Source organism: Cuculus canorus, chromosome 18 (assembly GCF_017976375.1).
Source record: "Cuculus canorus isolate bCucCan1 chromosome 18, bCucCan1.pri, whole genome shotgun sequence".
NCBI lineage: Eukaryota > Metazoa > Chordata > Aves > Cuculiformes > Cuculidae > Cuculus > Cuculus canorus.
Window position 1 is genome coordinate 4,883,236 of NC_071418.1, and position 19,709 is coordinate 4,902,944.

Here is a 19,709-nt window from a genome sequence, read left to right on the forward strand (position 1 = left end):
AGTGTGCTATCTCCAGCAAGCAGCTAGAAACCTCGGTTTTATAATCTGGGCCAGCACTCCTGTGGGTTGGACTTTGCTGGTGAGAGGAGGGGTAGAGTTCTCCAGTGGAAAATATATGCATTGGTCTGGGCTGGCTGATAAGTCAGCTGATGCTTTTCCTGCTCCGTTTGCTGGAACTGGCCCTGACCCCACGGACCTTGTCCTCTCTGGGGTTTGGAGCTCCTCTGGCCAGAGGAGCGGCCCATCGACAATGGCTTGCTGCCAGTTCAGAGCCCTCTCCTGCCTGAACTCCTCCTGGTGTCCCCAGGGCTCACAGAGGAATAAGGGAAACAAGAAGCCAAACAAGTTTGATTGTATAATGAGTTAAATTTCTTTATCCAGCCACAAAACTGGTCATATTTAGCCAAACCAAAATAAACCAGTGGCTCCCTTGGTGCAACAGAATAGTCTGTCATACAAAGGAAATCACTATCTCCATTGTGGGAGGGATGTGAAGTTGTTGATGGAAACAAGCATGCTGTGATCCTATCACCTTCCATGACACTGTGATTTTGGTTACTCCACGCTATGATCGGCACAGCCAGACTGGTCCTCAGCCCACTCCACTTGGCCACTGGCATCAGTAGTTCCTGATGTGCGGCTGGCTGATGTGCCTCGTAGCTGGCTTCATGGAGGGTTGATGCAGTCCCAGGAATGTCTTTGTGCTCCTTTGTGATATCTGGCCAGTTTGGTTGCATCCTGCAGGGTTAATGGTTATGAAATGACTGGGTTTATAGTGAAGTTTTTAAGATTCAGCTCTTCTTAGTATGGATTGGTTTATACTAGTATGAATTTCACGGCTTTGGGTTCTGCTTGAAATTACTGCTGCTCTAACGTGCCAAAACTCGGGATGTTTTGTTCTATTTTCTTGTTTTAAATCTGACCAGTCCCATGAAATCAAAAACCTGAAATGCTCAAAATTCTCAAACTGCGCTGCATACATGGGAAATGGACCTATTTAGACATATTGCCAGGCCGATGGCACTATGGGAGGAGGTTATGCACTATGAGAGAGTGTGCGAGTCCAACAAGACTCCACTGGTAGGTGGTTTGGGTCTCTGCCAAGGCAAGGAGGTTGGAAGGAAGCATGCGGCTTTGCTTGGGTGCTTTGTGGCTTGACCATCTGCAAGGAGAACAAATAGACACCATCTCTTACATCCACCCCTTCCAATCTAGTGCTTGCCTGGAAAAAGGCAGTGGTAGGTGCTGTCTATATAACAAATGGCATCTGTATGACAAATGGTGTATCTCTAGAACTTTCCTTTGCAGAGTCAAAAGGTTGTGGCTGGAGTGATGGGAACAACAGAAGAAGTGACTGCAAGACCAGTGGGTTCAAAGGGCTTAAGCTCAGCTGCCTATTCTGGGGTTGAGTTAATCACCTCTAATATGTGAGGTCCGCAAGGCACGGTGATGAGCAGGAGCATACGGAGGGGGAAGGCTGTCTGGCTAGAAGAGCATTGGTGATAGCACAGAAGTCCTTCTGGCAATGTGATTTATCAGGCTATGATGATGTCTTTCACGTTAAGTGGCAGATGCCTTATAACACAACACATTTAATGCAGGATGAGAGGCGTTTCACTGTAGGAAACCATTCTTGATTTCAAAGGGAGGCGCTGGGCAGGCTGGACCGAGCTGGCGGCGCTGGTTTTGTGACTGCCACAGCTCACAGTTGGAAAGGGAATTTTTAAAATCAGGCTTTTATTAGGTGCCTAATTGACTCATCATCCCTGCCCCGTCATTTGCTCTGCCTTAAAAATGAGCTAAATGAGGCTGGCAAGGAGTGTTTTCTGACTATAGCAGGGGGAGAGATAGAGAGAGAGAGAGGACTGAAGAGGGTGAAGAAGGAGCAAATTCATGCCATTTTTTAAAAACGGAAGATTGTGAAAGATTGAAAAAAGAACCCATATAAAAAATAACAACAACAAAGAAGTTGTGGCTTCTAAGCCAGTTTGTATTCCTGGAAGCTGATGACGCCCTGGATTACTGTTGTTTTTTTAGACCTCTTTCAATTTATTTTTTAAGGATAGTTTGTAGCGTGGGTATGTGTGGGTAGAGAACTGGGGAATATGCAGAGGGAAAAAATTGCTAAAAATGGGCAGGAACAGACTGACTGTATATCCTTTTCTTTCCCCCTCCTCCTTAAGTAAAAAAAAAGAAAGAGCTTGAATTCTTAAAGATTTGGCCATGTGGAGGTGGAGCACAGGCATGGCAAAGGAAGTTTATCCTGAAGATCACATCTAATACATGATATTTTGTGCTTCGTTAAATGTCCTGCCTCCTCATTATAGGACAGCTGTGTCTCAGTTTGCAAAATAATCACTCCAGATTTCTTATTTATGTCACTTGGAAGCTGCCTTGCTCTGCAGAGAGGAGGAGGGATGCTGCCAAGCCATCCCAGGCCAATGTGCTGGAAGCGTGGTCGTGTGGTGGTGGTGGTGCGGGTCTTGTATCGGTGCCACCAGGACATTTGTTTCTAGTTGTTGTCCAGTTTTGGTGTCGCATCTCATTTTGGCATTTTTGCTTAGAAAACAGTCGTCTTCAGGAAGTATTTCTCTTTTTCTCCGTGTTAATCATGTTTACACTGAGCTAAACCCCACTGGTCTCCACGGGATGCTGCTGTGTTGCAGGTTGTCCAAGAGAGTTAGCTCAGCAGGTCCCCGAGTGGGACAGAGGGAAGGTGGGGAGTCGGAGGGCCAAGATCTCCACCCATTTATGTGAGGGTGTAATAGCCAGAGCACGTTGTGTCTGCTCTGCTGGTTTCTTGATGGTTGCTGTGGACTTTCATTACTTGCACTACAAGAATCCAGTCTGTAGTTTGAGCATCTACAGGGAACTTAGAGGGGGAAAACCAGTTGCTGCATTGGCATCTGGAGGAGAAATACTTCTGCTCGCTCTGCCAGGGTGTGCAGTGGTTTCCTGGGGAGAACGACTCTGTGCTGGCAAGGGCTTTGGCTCAGGCACCCCGTGGCTGTGCCCTGCCCGGAGGTGGCAGCTATAAGAAGTGCAGGTCCTGTTGCTGCCAGGTGAAAAACACCCACTAAATTTTCACTTCAAGCTCTTCTCCACCCTGAAGCTCTACAGACTTGCCAAAATAACAGGAAAGGGAAAAAAAAAAACCTGTGAACGAAGCAGAGACTGACGTTGTCAGTAAGCATGTCCAATGAGTCTGTTCTTTGCTCGCTGCTCCTTTCCAATGCAATAAGGTCTTGTTGGAAAATTTCAGCTGAACTTTTGCTTTTTCTCTCAGCTGATATCTTCCTTTTAAAACATTAATATATGTATTTTTTTTCTCCCACTGGATTAATTAATATCTGATTCATCACCTTGAAAGCTAATGGGTATTTATCCATATTTATCATGAAGGAAATGAAAGCCTTCTATAAATAACTGCAGAAACACTTGCTAGCGCTCACTGAAAACCTATGTTTATTTATGCTCCTTCTCGTTCAGGGAATGATCTCTCCTTGGTTCTAGAGGAGTTAATTCTAACGTCTTCCCAGGGCTGGTTTTAAACTGGCCTGGCTCAATGTTTTTTTACTTGGGCTTTACTTTGTAAACATGGTGCCTTATTCCAAGAGAAAAACGCAGTGTTTATGGAAAGAGACCCAAACAACATGGCATAATTGCTCCAGCCCGGGCCAGCAAAGGCCATTTGAGACCTTGGGTGTTTTCATGGACTGGGAGGTCTCTGACACTCTGAAATGTTGTTTAGTTTTGGCTGTTGAAGAAAGTATTGGAGAGCCCTTTCTGAGTTCCCATCTGCTTCAAATAAATGGTGTTTATTGCCTTTGCCTCCAGCTCTCCAGCTATTGTCATCAGTGACCTTAATTAGGAGCATATTAAAAATCATGTCGAGTTTGTTGCTCACGCGTATGGAATTAAAAAGCAATTATTTACTTTTGCTGTTAACTTGCATGTTCCTCCTGGGTTCTGCTCTGCATCCATGGGAGCATCTGGCTGCTCCCGGAGAGGTAAGGCCACACAACCCATGTAGTCTTCAAGGACAGAAATAACTGGATGGGTACAGAGAAACTAGACAAGTGGACCAAGGGGCAAAGAGGTGGCATGAGAGTTGCAGTGGATGCTGGAGGCCCACCAAAGCATGACCTGTTGTGATGTGGTGCCTCAGCTTTCTCCCCAACCCTCCCCACTGCTCGCTGTTGCCCATGGCTGCTTCTACACCAGGTTCTGCATCTCTATTACGTGTCTAATGCTGCCCTCATGGCTCCAGAGGGGCTGGGGGCTACCAAGACCTCTAAGTGCTTGTCCAGACCAAGGCTGGAAAAATACTGCTGATGTCATTTCTAGGCTCCTGACGTCACTGCAGTTAAACCCAGTGCACAGCTTGCCCAGGGGTCTGCAAGGTGGACCTTTTGTTACTTCTGCAATGACTTGTTTTGAGACAGGATAAGGAGAACTAAATGAGCTCGTTCCTCCTGTGCTGCTCAGTCTCTTGGTTTTTATAAGTGATGCAATTTGTGATGCTGCCTCCAGGAAGAACCAGCCTCTGGAGTCACACAATTGTGTAAAAAAAAAAAAAAAACTCAGTTTTTGTTCATTTTTCTGTCCCTTATGAAAATGAGAGCTGAAAGCTTCAAGCACAAAGGAGCAGCTAGACATTTTTTTATGATTGTTTTAAAAATCTATGGTGCTTAAAATGAACTTACTTTTTCTTTTTTTTTCTTTTAGGGACATTGGCTCATGAATTTTTAATTCTTGAGCTTGGCAGCACCGGTTGAATTAGAAACAGAACAACTGATTTTAATGAGTGTAAGATTAATGAAGACGAGCTTGGCTGAAACTGTGATCCAGCCGAGGAGAGACGATTGTCTCACTTCACCTACCAGCTCCCGCCTTGGTCGGCTGTTATGTTGCGAATGTTACTATAGCAGAATATATTCTCATCACTGATCATTACACAGGGGAGAGATGCTCATTAAACAGCTCAGTTCATGCAGGGTATTTTTCATGTTAACCCTTGGCAGCTGCCCTGGGCCCTCAACGGTCTTGCAAGGTGGACTGCGGCTCTTGAGCGTGCAAGCAGGGAAGATAGAGGGTGTGGATGGATGTGCAGTGGTGGAGGAGAAACCTCCCTTGACTCTGTGCCAGTGTCTGCTGGGTGGGAAGGAGGAGAGCTTTGACTGTTGCGTGGAGCCACCACATCTCCAAGGAAGGTCACGGTCTATACCTGGTGCCTGTCTCTTTGTGGAGGGCTGTTATTTTATTATATTTGTTTGACAAAGTGCTTAGTGCTTTGGGTATAAATAAATAGAACTGGGCAGAGCACTCATGCTGCCCCGAGTAACCTTTCAGCTCAGTGACCTCCTTTCCTATACATCTGAAATTAGGCATTCGTATTGTGACTGGTTTCCTTATCTGAGCAATGAGGAAAGATAGGGGAGACTGAGCGGAACTAATTTTGTTTGATTCTGTGGACAACTGATAGGTTTATATCTCTGTTTTATTTTTTTAGGATGTTTTAATCAGGTAGTGCTTTCAGAGATGGCGTCGCTGCTTGGGCTGTTGAGCAAATGTAGCAGAGGCATTCACAAGCGGAGAGTGTAACGAACCATAAATAATGAGGAGTCTCCCAGGAAAGCATCAGGGCACCACGAAAGATGAGGCTGGTGAGATTGCACAGTGACTCGTGTCCAGATTTACCGGGATCTCCTGCCATGGGTAAGCCACGACATGGTGTTCTGCTTCAATATCCCACCCTCGGAGCAATGCCAGGTGCATTAGCAGTCCTCAGCTCAAGCGCTTCTTGGTGTTTGCATGACCCTTGGCATCCTATGGGGATGTAAAAGTTGAGCAGGTTGCTCTGCAAAATAGTGGGACCACAGAGTTAGATGGAAAGTATCTTACTGTGAGTCTGTTTGGCAGCCACAGTTTTGCTGATTTTAGGGGTCTAGCAGGGAAATCTGTGAGGGCAAAGCGGTGCCTGGATCAAAAGTGCCCTACACCAAAATTAGAAACCTCTGAAACACCACATCCAAAATAACTGCATACTCGCTGTGCTCTTCCCAGTTTGTGGAGGCTTAAGGACACCTCTGTGCGGGGGCTTTGGGAACCCATGGGACTCGTGGGACTGCCCTACAGTGCAAGGTGCTGTTCTGAGAGCTTATCCTGAACTTTCAGAGAATTTTTGCAGCTTAAACCCCTGTATATTATAAAGCAAAATTCCTCACATTGTTAGCATCGCTTTCAAACACCAGCAGTTATTAGATCCCAAGTCTGTTAGCAACGGCGGTGCCGGTGATTTACCTCATTTGCTGCAAGGCTAAAAGACAAGTCACTTTCCCCTTTGCTGAACTTCCCACATTGTCTCTTTGCTCACAAGGAAGCAAAATCCCTACAAAAATTGGGTTACCGCTACATCGGGAGACTGCCAACAACCGCCTCCAGATCTTAGGATGCATTTAAAAACCCACCCTGAACCGATTTCTCTTCTTCTGCATTTTTCCCAACGCATTTCCTCCTGACAGCCTGGGCTCCTGGTGCTGGTTCACAGGGATGGCTGATGGCACAGCCCGTGCCAGAGAAACCTGTTCTTATCCCACCAGTGTAGTTTCCCTGCTATCCCCTACCTCACTGCTCCTATTTTTAACACCAAGGGATAAACTCACATCTTTGCTGTGTCTCGCACGTGTTGCAGGCGGAGCAAAGGTATTAAGTTGAGCGTGTCTGTGTTTAGCACCTGCCAGGCGGGTTCCAGCGAGGAATGCATCAGCTCTTCTGTGTCACAAGCCCTGAATTACACCGTTTCTTCTTCCTCCACAGGAGATGCCTTCCTCCGCTGAAATGACAGAACCAAATTCTCCTCATGTGACAGAAGGTTGTTGGTTTTTTTTTTGCTTGCACTGAAAAGCAGATCCTGCTGTGGAGTCAATTCATCCCGGGGTCAGTAAAGGGGAGAAGAAGATGTGACTCTTTGGAAGGGTGCTCCTGGGAAAAGTGGGTGCCACTTAAATCTGCAGCACACTTTATTTTCCCCCTGGCTTCTGAGATTGGTCTGGCAGCAAAAAAGCTGGAACTCGCGGCTATGTTTTTTCCAATTTGGAGCAAGGAAGGCACCGTTAGAGGGTCTTACTGCATTGCCATCTCTTCATGGTGCAAAAATAATGGAACAGGAATGTGTCCCCACCTCCTGAGCTGTGAGCCAGCCACAGCTCAGTCCTCATCTCAAATCCCAGAAGATGCTGGAACCCCTTCTCTGTAAGGACTCGTTCCTTCCAAGATGCAATGTGGAGGATTCAAACCGACTCATTACAGAGGAAAAGATGTGGTTCTGCTTCAGCCTGGTTGTATGTGGAAGAGCCCTCCATGCCTTTTGCAGAAGGCCTTCTCTCTCCTGGAGTCTGTCGTCCAAAAAGGAATTCGGGAGGATCTGCTGGAGTCTCTCCCACTGTGTGCATTTGTACTGCAGTAATAGTCATTACTGGCCACAACTGCAGATTTTTCCATCGTTGGGGATGATACTTGCAGGCGTCCAGGCCCTCTGCTCCCGTGTGCAGCCCCTTCCAATGATGCCAGGGCCTCCTGCTCTGAGCTCGGCGCTGTCAGTAGCCAAACGAGGCAGTTAAAGACTGCTGGGTGGCTTTGTAGCTCTGCAGAAAAATTCAATACCCTCGGAGAAATGGTCTCTAAAGGGAGGGTTGCAATGCCACCCAGGGACTTAGCAGCTCTGCTGGGAATATCATCCCAATGGACACCCAACTGGTTAAAGGGCTTAGCAGATAAGCTTTGAGGTGGCCCAGGAAATGGGGCTGAGAGTGGAAATGGTTTTGAGCCGCTGCTTTCAAGTGTGCAGGGACCAGAGACTTCTTACCGCCTGTCTGGAGCAGTGGCATCACGATGGAGAGCATCCATGGCAGAATCCAACAGTACCATCTGGGCCTTGGGACAGCTAATTCCTGAATACCAGCTTCTCTTCTGTGTTCACAGTCCCTGCTGAGCAAGAGACCCGGAGATAACCGGTGCTGTGGGACAGCACTCAGCATGAGTCCTGGCAGCAGCTGGATACGATGCCTTGGGTTTCACCCGTGTCTACTCCAAAAATGCTTGGAGAGGGGCAGAGGGATGCTTGGCCAGCCTGACATGTAGCAGCTCTGGGATACACGACATGATTTCCCTCACTGAATGGGATATTTAGGGGTCTGCAATCATCAAAAGCACTTCACATCCCAAAAGACACAAGCAAATCCTCCTCAGCTGTGTTATCTGCCCGTGCCCTCAGCATCTCCTCAGCCTGGCTGCAGAAGTGCCGCTCTGTGACCTGGCTGGGCGGAGATGTCAAGGAAGTAATTCTTTTTTTGGCTTTTTCACATTCTCAGCTTGTGACTCAGTTATCGACCCTTGTTACCTTCACATCTCTGGCAGATCAAGAGAGGATCGCTGCTTTAGTTCTGTGTCGCTAAGGAGAGCTTAAATATTGTGATTAAAAAATTCCAGTCTTGCATAGTCTACTCAGACATGCAGGAAGAAACCTTTGCAATTAGATTCCCTGCGTGCTGGCAGGAGGGCAGAAGTTCTCCCTTTTATTTTTTTTTTCCTTTATTTCCATGACTATATAGTCTTCTGTGATTTTAGAGCAACAGGGGGAGAAAAAAGCCCTTTTGATTTTTCTTCATTATGCTAAGCCTGGTTTTACTTTCTGATTGCCAAAGCGTGATAAATGGAACAGAGATTACCTAGAGATTTTCAAAGATTTGCTTTCAAATTTTATTTTTCCTGAGCCTCATTAAGCTTGCAGGCTTTATCTACACTTTGTTCTTACAGTAGCACAGCATTTCTATGTATTAATAGCCATTTTTTTTTTCAGTTGAAATTAAAACCAGAGAGATGCTGCTCATGCTTTGCTTTCAAATCCTATTTTAAAAAATATTGATCATGTGTGTGTGTTGTTCTTCTTTTCCTCTGACCCTGCTGGCTCTGTAAAGGACAGACACTAATGAAATGCTTTCAGATCTGCATTTCTGTGCCTTACTGGGTGCGGTTTTGTAGATTTAGGGACAGATTTTAGAAGGTATAATGTATAGATAAAAGAAAAATGTGGTTTTCAGAGAGACGGGCAAGGAAAATAAGATTTAAAATCAGGACCTTCACAATTAAGGGATGCAGAGTAGCTTAGATGTGATAAGAAAGCCTGTGATGTGCCTGAGCATAACTTTCAGGAGCTGAATGCTGTAGGAGATCTCATCTTCCATGAGTTAAGGAGAAATGGCCAAAAAGCATCTCATGGCTGACATCCCCTGGCCATAGCTTGCTTGCAGCTTTCTAGGACGGGTTTGGAGGAGGATGGAAGGGGCCAGATGTGAGGACAACAAAGAGGGTGACACGGAAAAGCCACCCTGACATACCTGATGGTGTTTCTTCTGCTGGACCCAGGAGAACTAACTCATCTTCTGTGTTTTCCAGGTGTGCATCTTCCTCTTACTGTGCCCATCCATGAGCCCACCGAGGCTGTGGTGGCAGCTTGAAGATGTGACCACCTACCTGGTGTAGGGAACAGCTTCCTCGTGCGCATTGGGATGGTGTGACAGTGCAGGAGCTGGCTGTGTCTTCCAAGTTCCTGGTGAAGGTGCTGGAGATAAAAGGGCCAAGGCAAGTTTCTCTGCTGATGTCCTGCCTTGTTATGAAAGGAATGGGAAACATGGGTGCACAGAGTGGGGTGAGGACAGACCATCCTTAGGGTGTCACTGCACCAACTCCAGCCAGGCAGGGACCACCCAATGCAAAGCTGAAGCCCTTTGTGTTCAGACAAGCCCAGACCTGTCTCCGAGGCTCAAGGTGGTCCTAGTCCATTCTGCTCCAGACATGACCCCAGGAGCTTTGCTTGAACTGGAAAGCAGCTCCTTTGAAAGGGTTTTCTGCAGTTCCTCCAGACCCACTCACCAAGCTCTAATAATAACTGCCTTTCTATTTATAAATGAGAACAGTTTTAAGGAACTCAGCTCAGGCAGCTGGGGCCACTGCAGCCCCACTGCTCCCACACCATCCCATGACTCTCGCCCTCTGCCATCGAGCTGTCTCCCTCCCTGGCCTCCTGGAGGCTCAGCAGCCCTGCCATCATGCCTGGGAAAGGGCATTTCCCAGGGATTGTTCCTTTGGATACACACAATTTTTTTTTCCCCTTCTTGACAAGGCAGCATTTTCTTTTGAAAATGGGGGTTGGTTTTGTAGCAGCTCCTATTCCACTTTGTAAAACAAATATTTCCCAAGCACTTAATGTTTCCAATGATGTTATTGTTACTCAAACATCAGAAAATGTATTTCATACTGGAGCCTGGGGACTTTGTACTGCTGGTCCCCAGTGGTCAGATGGGAGAGAGAGGACTGATGGGTCCTTTCAGCCAAGCCAGCTGGATATGGCCTGTGTTGGGGCTGAGCTGGAAATGCGCTTGGGTTTAGATTAATGTGCCCAGGGCTACTCTCACCGAGCCTGCATGAAGGACAGGAGCCATCACCTCCACTTCAGTTTGGTCAACTGGAGTCGATGCTTAAGTTGCTGGCTCCGGTCTCACAAGGTCTGGACATCTGAAGTCAGTTTGGGTTCTCCCTCCAGCATTGCCTCTGTTCCCCTTCCCGACAGCACTAGGTCCTGTACCTGCACTTCTGGGAGAGGCAGGAGAGAGTTTTTCCTCTAATATATCCTCTCACTATCTTCGCTACATGCAGGATGCCACATTGAATGAAAATGCTCTGATCTGTTCTGACAAATCCTCTGTTCCTAAGTAGATAATAACCAGAAAATCTTCCTAAATAAATCCTGGTTTCAGATCTGTGCCCATACTTGTTATTCTTCTCATACCAATTACCTGCTCCTTGCCCTGAATTGGAGGCATCCTCAGCCTCTCGAAGTAGAAAGGGGACACAGATTTATAGCTGCTGAAGTCAGCACAGGACTGGGTGGAATTTTACGATTGTAAAAAATGAATCTGATTTGGCAGCATTAACGCACAAGTGACCAGAAATACTCTCCTTGGCTGAGCAAGGGATTAAAGGGTTGCAGATAGCTATAATCCCAAACTGCAGTGGAAAGTGCTGGTTTACCTTTTCATTGTATCTGAAGTGCAATGAAGCTGGCAGGTGGATCTGACCTGGAGGAGAGAAGAGGAATATTGGAGGAGAGAGGAGAAATATATTACAATAATACGTTTCTCCATCTCCTCTCTCTTCTTTCAGTAACAAGTTGACATACTTGATACTGAGACATCCACCTGCCAAAGCGGGGAGTCTTGGGCTCCATCTGCCTCCAAACTCAGACCGGGTCTGGTGCTGCTGGCTGAGGTTTGTGCATGTGCTGAACAAACAAAACTTCCTTGTGGAAGGTCACCGTGGACACATTGAAGAAGTGGCTATCCCTGCTGGTGGTGGCTGCTTCATTGCTGTGGACACCAGCCACATCCTCAGCATCTGTGGTCCAGCTCTTTGACCACCTCCTTCCATCCGCAAGTCCTCAGCATGACTCCAAAGCAGCTGGATGTCAGCACAGGGCTGCAGAAGAAGGTTCTCACTCGTAAGAGAGGCAGCGGTGCCACCTTCAGCACAGAGCAGCCAGGCCTGGGGGGGCTGAGCCCCCCTCCCAGTGGCCAGGGGCTCTCCCAGCTGGGCAGTGTTCGCTTGGGTTTGTGGCCTTCCTTCAGATGGGTATCTGGCAGAAAATATTGGAAATATGCTGATAAAAGGTTCTGCTGTCTTTCTGTTTTCCCTAAAGAAGGAGAAACCCAGAGCAGCTGTTTGTTGAGTGATGCATCGTTATTTGATGAGTTTTCCACAGATTTGGCCCTGTCTTTTACAATCCTTTTCACCTCCCGTGTTTCTGCTTCTGTTCCCATGTGGTCAGTCCTCTCCCTTGATGATGCTCATAAACCACAACCCTGGGATGAGGGGATCACTGGCACTCTGGTACTTGCTCCTGGCTGGGAAATTAAGATATAAATTGGTCTTGTACTGGAGTCCTACCTTTCTTCCAGGCTGTGCATGATTCAGTCCCCCTTCTCATAAATGCTTTCTCTCTAACGCAGCCATCAGGGAGTGGTAACACAAGGAGGAGCCATGGTCCCTTGAGCTTACGGGAGGATTTGAGTGAAAAAGTGATTCTGAAGCAGGTGGGCTGGGGTGCCCCGTCTGCCTGACAGCAGCACGCTGGGATGGAGCATCCCCTGGCAGGTCCCTGGAACAATCTGGAAAGTTATTTTCGATGTAGCCTTTTCTCAGGCCCAAATCCCTATGATCCCAGCAGGTATTTTGCTCACAGCTTCGCTCCAGGACTTCAGCTCCCTCTCACTCCATCCACCCCTGTACTCACCTCCGTTTCGTGCACAGCAGCATGAGGGGCTCAGTCCTAACAACACCCTCCTGTGTGACCTATACAATGACCCTTGGGGCCAAAACCAGACTCTCCATGCATGGACATGGAGGCCGAGGATGCTATAGAGCATCCTGATGGAGAGGGACCAGGAGCACAGCTGGCCTTTATTCCCTGGGGTGGTCCAGCACCTTGGGACATAGGAGCAGGATAACTGGGTGGGAGAACAACCCTGCAGATGCAAACGTGCCCAGCAGTTGGGGAAAGCAGAGATGTCCAGGATGGGATGTCATCCAGAGGGACCTGGACAGGCTGGAGAAGTGGCCCTCTGAGAACCTCATGAGGTTCAACAAGGCCAAATGCAAGGTCCTATACCTGGGTCGGAGCAATCCCCGATTTCAGTACAGGATGGGGGATGATGTGATTGAGAGCAGCCCTGAGGAGAAGGACTTGGGGCGCTGGTCGATGAGAAGCTCAACATGAACCGTGCCTGCAGCCCAGAAGGCCAACCGTGTCCTGGGCTGCATCCAAAGCAGAGTGGCCAGCAGGGAGGAAGGGGATTCTGCCCCTCTATTTCTCTCTTGTGAGACCTCAGCTGGAATACTGTGTCCAGTTCTGGAATCCTCAATGTAAGAAGGAGATGGAGCTGTGGGAATGGGTCCAGAGGAGGCTACAAGGATGATCGGAGGGCTGGAGCACCTCCCTACAACATAGGCTGAGAGAGTTGGGGTTGTTCAGCCTGGAGAAGAGAAGGCTCAGAGGAGATCTTATAGTAACGTTCCAGTACCTGAAAGGGCTACAGGAAAGCTGGAGAGGGGCTGTTCATAAAGGCTCGTGGTGATAGGACGAGGGGGAATGGGTATAAACTGGAGAGGGGCAGATTTAGACTGGATATTAGGAAGAATTTCCTCACCATGAGAGCGGTGAGGCCCTGGCCCAGGTTACCCAGGGAAGTTGTGGCTGCCCCATCCCTGGAGATGTTCCAGGCCAGGTTGGATGGCCCTTGGGCAGCCACAGCCGGTGGGATGTCTCTGCCCATGGCAGGACGGGTTGGAACTGGATGGGCTTTAAGGTCTCTTCCAGCCCAAACTCTTCTGTGACAGCGGCCTCAGCCGCGCAGTGCTGCGGTGTCACCAGGAGGTGGCGCAGCTCGAACGGAGAGATCAGCGCCGCGGGAGGAGGCGGCGGAGCCCCCGCCCCGAGCGGCCCCGGGGGGCGCTTCGAGGAAGGAGGAGGAAAGCCTCACATCGGCTTTCTCGGAAACCTGTTGTGCAAAATCCTTTCCCGTGGGGCTGGGGGGAGGGAAGCCCACAAAACCCCCCCCCACATTATATTTGGAGAGAAGGAAAAAATGAGGCCTTTTCCCCCTGTCTCCGGTTGGAAACCTGCAGCTGTCGGGATATTCACTGTCTTGGGTCATGGAATGGTTTGGGTTGGAGGAAACCTTAAAGATCACCCATTTCCAACCCTCCTGTGATGGGCAGGGACACCTCCCGCTGGATCAGGCTGCTCAAAGCCTCATCCGACCTCGGCATCCACGACTTCTCTGGGCCCTTGAGTGACACAGCGTTACCTGAGATTCAGATTCATTTCCTCAGATTCAGCCCCGTCCTTTCCAGTCTTCTCCACTTCCCACGTTTCTGCCTCGAGCCTGTGGTCCCATCTAGTGAGTGCTCCTCCCTTGCTGATGCTCATAAACCACTGCCCCGGGACGAGCGCATCCCGGTATTTGCTTCTTGCTGGAAAATTAAGGTATTAATTAGTCTTGCACTCTCTTTCAGGCTGTGCATGGTTCAGTTCTTCATTGCCCTCTTCTCATAAATGCTTTCTCTCTAACACAGCCATCTCATCTAATGCCACCATCTTCCCCACGGCCTTTCTTGAAGGAAACATCATCTATGAGTTATATCATATTGATAGTGAGCAGCTTACAGAGCTTTTTCCTGCAAAAGCAGACCTGGCAGCAGCGCGATGGCTGGAGGTCTCCGTGGTTGAGCAAGAACAGTTCATGGCCCCTCAGCCTCCCTCCTGAAGGTCTCGATCTGCTGCTTTTCAGCCAGAATCAAATGCATTTTCCTCACAGGCCACGTGTTGACCATCTTCCCTTGTGTGAGCGCTCTTTAGGCACCTCTGGCTGAGGTGATACAGCTGGAAGTGGCAAATGTTTGAAAGCCGGCTTAACTTTTAGCTTTCACAGCATCTTCATGGATGCAGCTAATTCCGTGTCATGCCCTGTGATCTCAGGCTAGAAGAGTCAGCACAGGACACCTCGGTGGATGGTATACAGGGAGGATGCAGAGCTGCTTCTCCCTGTCCCTCCCACTCTGAATCCCCCCATCTGTTTGTCCTTGTAGCTGCTACAGCCAGCCTTCCAGGAAAGCCCCAGGAGAGTAGAGAGATGTTCGGCAAATGCAAAGAATCACATGTAGAAGATGTTGTGCAATCATTTACTCACCAGAGTTCATTTCTCGCTTGTCAGTCCCTTGTGAAAGGCAATTACAAATCCTCATGTGAAATGTGGTATAGCCCTGCTACACAATGTTGGCAAAGAGTCTTCTGTCCTGTCCTGAGAGGGGAAAAAATGGCATTTTCAAGGCCAGTTATTTTTCAAATTAAAACAAAAAGACCCATTTTTGTTTCTTTTTCTTGTTCCTTCTAAATTCCTACTTAGCGTGCTGAAAACTCTTTAGAGGATTTGATTTTAGAACATGAAATTAATTACGCATAGAAAGGCCAAAGGAAACCAAGGTGCGTGGGTGGAGGAAGTTGTGCCCGTTCCAGCAGCCAGTGCCAGCAAGTAGATGTCCTCAGCTGCTGAAGGGGAGGCCAAGCACTGCTTCAAATTCTCCCTGCATCCTATGGCACTTATTTTTATGGTAGATAATAAGTGTTTGCTGGGACTAGGAACATACGGAATGTTTCCAGTAGCCCAGTGCGGACCTTGCTACTTAGTCCATCTGTGGACATAGTACTTAAAAAGCTGAAAAACCTAACCCCCACCATTTACAACTCAATACTGACAGTATTACCCCCTTCACAGCAGTGAATTGTAGCTATTGATCATCTCCCCGGAGACCTGCTGAGCCTGATACGTGGTTGTTGGAGGTTGGGATCCCACTGGGAGTCTGGAGCAGGTGATGGTGGGCAGAAATAGTTTCCTTCACACACCTGGATGGTAAAGAAGATGTGCTGTATCATCTTAGCAGGTTTTTGTGGCTGAGTAAGTTGTGGGCTGGGCTGGCTTCTGGCTCTCAAGGCTGTGGGACACAGAGCAGGAAGACTGTTTCAAAGAAGGAAGTTGCTCAGAGTGAGGGTCAAGCTGAAGTGGCCAACTCCAAGACAGCGGATTATTTAGAGGCCTTAGAGGGTCCCATAACTGCATCCATTTACCTGGGAGAGACAAAGCGGTTGATGGTAGTGTTAATTCTTCATAATATTTTACTGCGACAATGTCACAGCAGGACTGTTCCAGCATGCCCAAATCCATGGGAAGGATTTGTCTTTGGCATCTGGGCTCCCACTGACATCCATTAACCATCTCTGACCCAACCCAAGACCTCTTCAGGAACGTTAATTGCTGGATTAGTTGACTTCTGATATTTTCAAACAGCCAAATTCATTCAGAAAAGCGTAAGACCCCCTGGAAGGGGTATATTTGGTCCCTGTGCCGGTGGCATCAACCATGACCACAGATGCACCAGTTTGTTTCTAGCTCAGCTGCTGCACAGCCCACGTCCTTCCTTACTCACCCATAAAACTCCATCTGCTGTCTGTGCCACGATGAAGATGCACAGGGACAAATTGGATACCTCCATTTTGCCTGGAACATAAGTTCATGAACTTCCATTATCATTCAGGCATGATATAATTGAAACATCATGATTTACTCAATCATCTCTCTGTCCCTTTCTTTCACTTTTTTAAAACCCATTTCCTGCTTTTTCCAGCTGGACAAGCTATTCTTCTGCCTGCTTTGAAGTAAATATTTTGTTGGGTTTGGCTGCTGTCACAGCCACACAGTCTTCTGCCTGATAGTTTATCCATCTGCTGCTAACGGACTGGAGAATATTTTGAGCTGAGAGTCTCAAAAGGATTTTGAGGTGTTGAGTGGAATTGAGTAGAACCAATGCAAGAGAAAAATCTCCTCCTCAGCTTTCACGTGTATAGTAATTCAATGACTTAGAAAAGTTAAATACTCTGAGAGATGCTTGTTACGACATCCAGGTACTCACGTGCTGCAAACTGGAGAGCGTACACTGCTTCGCGTTCGTGAAGACCTGATACACCCTGTTCACCCCCTCCGTGGTTCACACACTGAGCTGTAATCCAACACTGATTTCCTCTTCTGTCTCAAGTGAATGGAAAAAGAGAATTGGACTCGCACGCTGTCGAGGTTGCCAACATCTGCCTTGCCTCAATTCTTCTGCTTGAAGAACATCTGGCTCTGCTCTGGGACAGCCATGTGTGGCCAGTTGTGTTGCACGGGAACGGGCTCTTCTTGCCGCGATAAAGCCTTTTGCGGGTCTGTTGGCTGGAGAGCAGAGTTTACCCGGCTGGAGATGCTCTCTGCTCTTGTAGCATGGGAGACTGTGGATTCGTGGTGCCTTTCATTTCCAAGCAGACGCAAATACCTTTCTGTTTGATGTTGGTCCTGTCTTCTGGCTTTTTCCCCCCTGGTTGCTCTCAAGAAAGGATGTTATTTTGTTTAGTTGAGCTACAAGGTCTGGAGGTGAATACCCAGGAGAAAGCGCACATGGCCATGGCTGCTCTGAAGCAGGGGGATGCAGGAGGGTCTGTGAGGAGCTGTACAGGGCTGGGTTACACTGCCTTTACCCCTGGTGAAGTTAGCCCTGCTGTGGGCCTTCTCCTGGACACCAGTCCTTTGCTTAACATCACTCAGCTTTACTCTCCTCCTACTCCACAGAACTTTGTCTCATGGCGGTTTTGAAGCTTGCATCAGTGCTTTTTGTGAAGTTCCTTGAAATTCTCAGAAATATCACTTGATGTTGCTTACTTGCACTTAAGGGGAGAGGTTTAACTAGAATTTGAACTAGGCAACGTTCATATCTGTATCACAGCTGCGAGAGGACAAGGAGACCTGAAAAGCCCTGTCATTCCTACCCAAACACTTTCAACTGCCGCCGCAAACCACAGTTGCCAAGCTCCCAAACCTTGACCCCCAGTCCTTATCACTCAAAACCTACCACCTGGCACTGTTTTTCTTACCTAACCTGAAAGACATGGGCTGCTCTTTGCTTTTATTCCGGGAGGTCTATTTGGGGCACAGTGCTTGAGAACCAGCACTGGAGGCAGCTGCTGATGAATGGCCCTTTGTGTTCTTTGTAGCTTTGCCGCATAAAGAGGACATTATTAAATCTAATAAACAAGAATCTCCCTATTAATAAGACAAAGTCATTGCGTGAGCTACTGCAGGGAACGTGCAGCATCTGCAGCAGGGAGCTGCCTTACCCACTTTGTGCTGGGATGACGGATGCACGCTGCAGCACGCTCTGCTTCAGGTTTATCCGTGAAAACACCGCACAGGCGGAGGGCTCACACTGCGCTGGAAAACAAAGAGAATAAGCAAAACATTAGGCTGGTTTTGGAGCTGGTTTGCATGCTGGAACAGGATGCTTGCCGCTGGGCTGCTGTCAGCCCCTGCATTCAAAGAGCAGGTGGAGCAATTGCAGCTGCTGGGGGATGGTGTGTCCCCCCCAGCCCTTCAGCTCAGCGCAGGGGGAAGGAGAGGGGCAGAGCCAACGTCTGAGGAGAAGATTAGACTATTTAAGTTCATTTCTAGGAAGTAGCTCTCTTGTTCTTTTTTAAACAGAAAAGCTCAGTCCTCGTGAACTTCTGTGAACTTTTGTTTGTTCCCTCTTGCCAGCGAAGCTTGGCTTTGTGCTGGTGACAGAGCGCCTTTCTCCAAGCACTGACCTTGGTCCAGGACCTGGAAATCCTGACTGTGACAATATGCCATGAGCTCTGTCCTTCTTCCCTCCAGGCTGATGCAAAGAGTAGAGTGCAGATTTCAATAAGATGTCTTTAAACGTGTGATAGGCTAATCGTCTCACACTTTGCTGGGAGAGGAGCCCAGAAGGCTGTCAGGGTGTCCAGATTCCCTGAGACACTCAGATCCACCGAGGGAAGCAGAGCCTTAGTCCCCAGAGTTAGACTGTGACCTTTCTTTCTGCAAACTTTGCTGTCAGATCTTTTGGCTGTGATTCAGATCACTGCTGCTGAGTCGGAGGATCCACTCAGCTCTCTTAGTTAATACGACTATGCAAAGGGTAGAGTCCTGAGCACTATGAAAAGGCTCTGAAGTAATGTTTTGGCTCATCAACATAGTAATAAATCATGTGGTAAGAAAATTCGGCTTTAAAAACTGACTTACACATGCAAGGCCGTACAGGAAAAACAGCAGTAAGACTGCAGGGAAGCTGCTGAGATAGAAAGCAGTGTCCACCATGAGAGCTGTCAGCATGCAGGAGAAAATCATCACATAAACATCATATAGCAGACTCCAGGAGAGCCTGAGGACAGATGGGTGGCACTACACTTTTGTTTGATTAAGACCTGTTATCACAACTTCGTCTGCACAACGAAAGCATTTTAAATTAAAATATTAAGTACTTCCTAAGGTCAACTTATTCACATCCTCTGCAGAACAGAAAGCATCACCCACCTTAGAAGGAAATACCCAAGGAAGAATACACTGCCGCCACGTTTCATTTAAATCACTTTCATATACAACAAAAGTTAGAACTCATCCTCAACGCGTTCCCAGGACCTGCAGCTCAACAATAAGACATTGATTACAACCAGAATTTCACACTTCTGTGCTGTAGTATGGTAAGGCAGGGAGAAATTATTTAAGGAGGAATTTCTTCACAATGAGGATGGGGAGGCCCTGGCCCAGGTTGCCCAGGGAAGCTGTGGCTGCCCCATCCCTGGAGGTGTTCAAGGCCAGGTTGGATGGGGCTTGGAGCAACCTCATCCAGCGGGAGGTGTCCCTGCCCATGGAAGAGGGGTTGGAACTCGATGATCTTTAAGGTCCCTTCCAACCCAAACTATTCTATGACTATGAAATACAAAGGGAAGACCAGATGACACGACCTAATCAGCTTGGGTGGCCCTAATGTCCAAGAAATGGCAGCAACAACACCACAGTCAGTTAAAATCACCATTGTGAGTGTAATTTTAGTGTGTTGTAGGCCTCACACCAAGAAGTGTTGAGCAACTCCTGGCTGTGGTGTTAGCTGAGCTCATACAGAAAGCAGCACTGAGTGAAGGCAACTCAGAGATACGAGAGAACAAATTCTTTCAAGTGTGTTCAGAGCTGTTGTTGTCATGGATGTTAATG

General features: G+C 47.9%; 1 protein-coding gene across 1 annotated transcript; it reads right to left on the reverse strand.

Moving 5' to 3' along the window:
* Positions 1-266: 266 nt before the first annotated feature.
* On the reverse strand, positions 267-19,020 carry LOC128854024 (uncharacterized). Its single transcript, XM_054083657.1, has 8 exons — positions 16,582-19,020; positions 16,099-16,169; positions 15,518-15,739; positions 14,805-14,915; positions 13,923-14,088; positions 12,004-12,224; positions 9,535-9,667; positions 267-738 (listed from the first exon to the last, which is right to left on the reverse strand). The coding sequence occupies exons 4-8, from the start codon at positions 14,857-14,859 to the stop codon at positions 267-269; spliced, it is 1,047 nt and encodes a 348-aa protein (XP_053939632.1). The 5' UTR covers positions 14,860-14,915; positions 15,518-15,739; positions 16,099-16,169; positions 16,582-19,020.
* Positions 19,021-19,709: the final 689 nt, after the last annotated feature.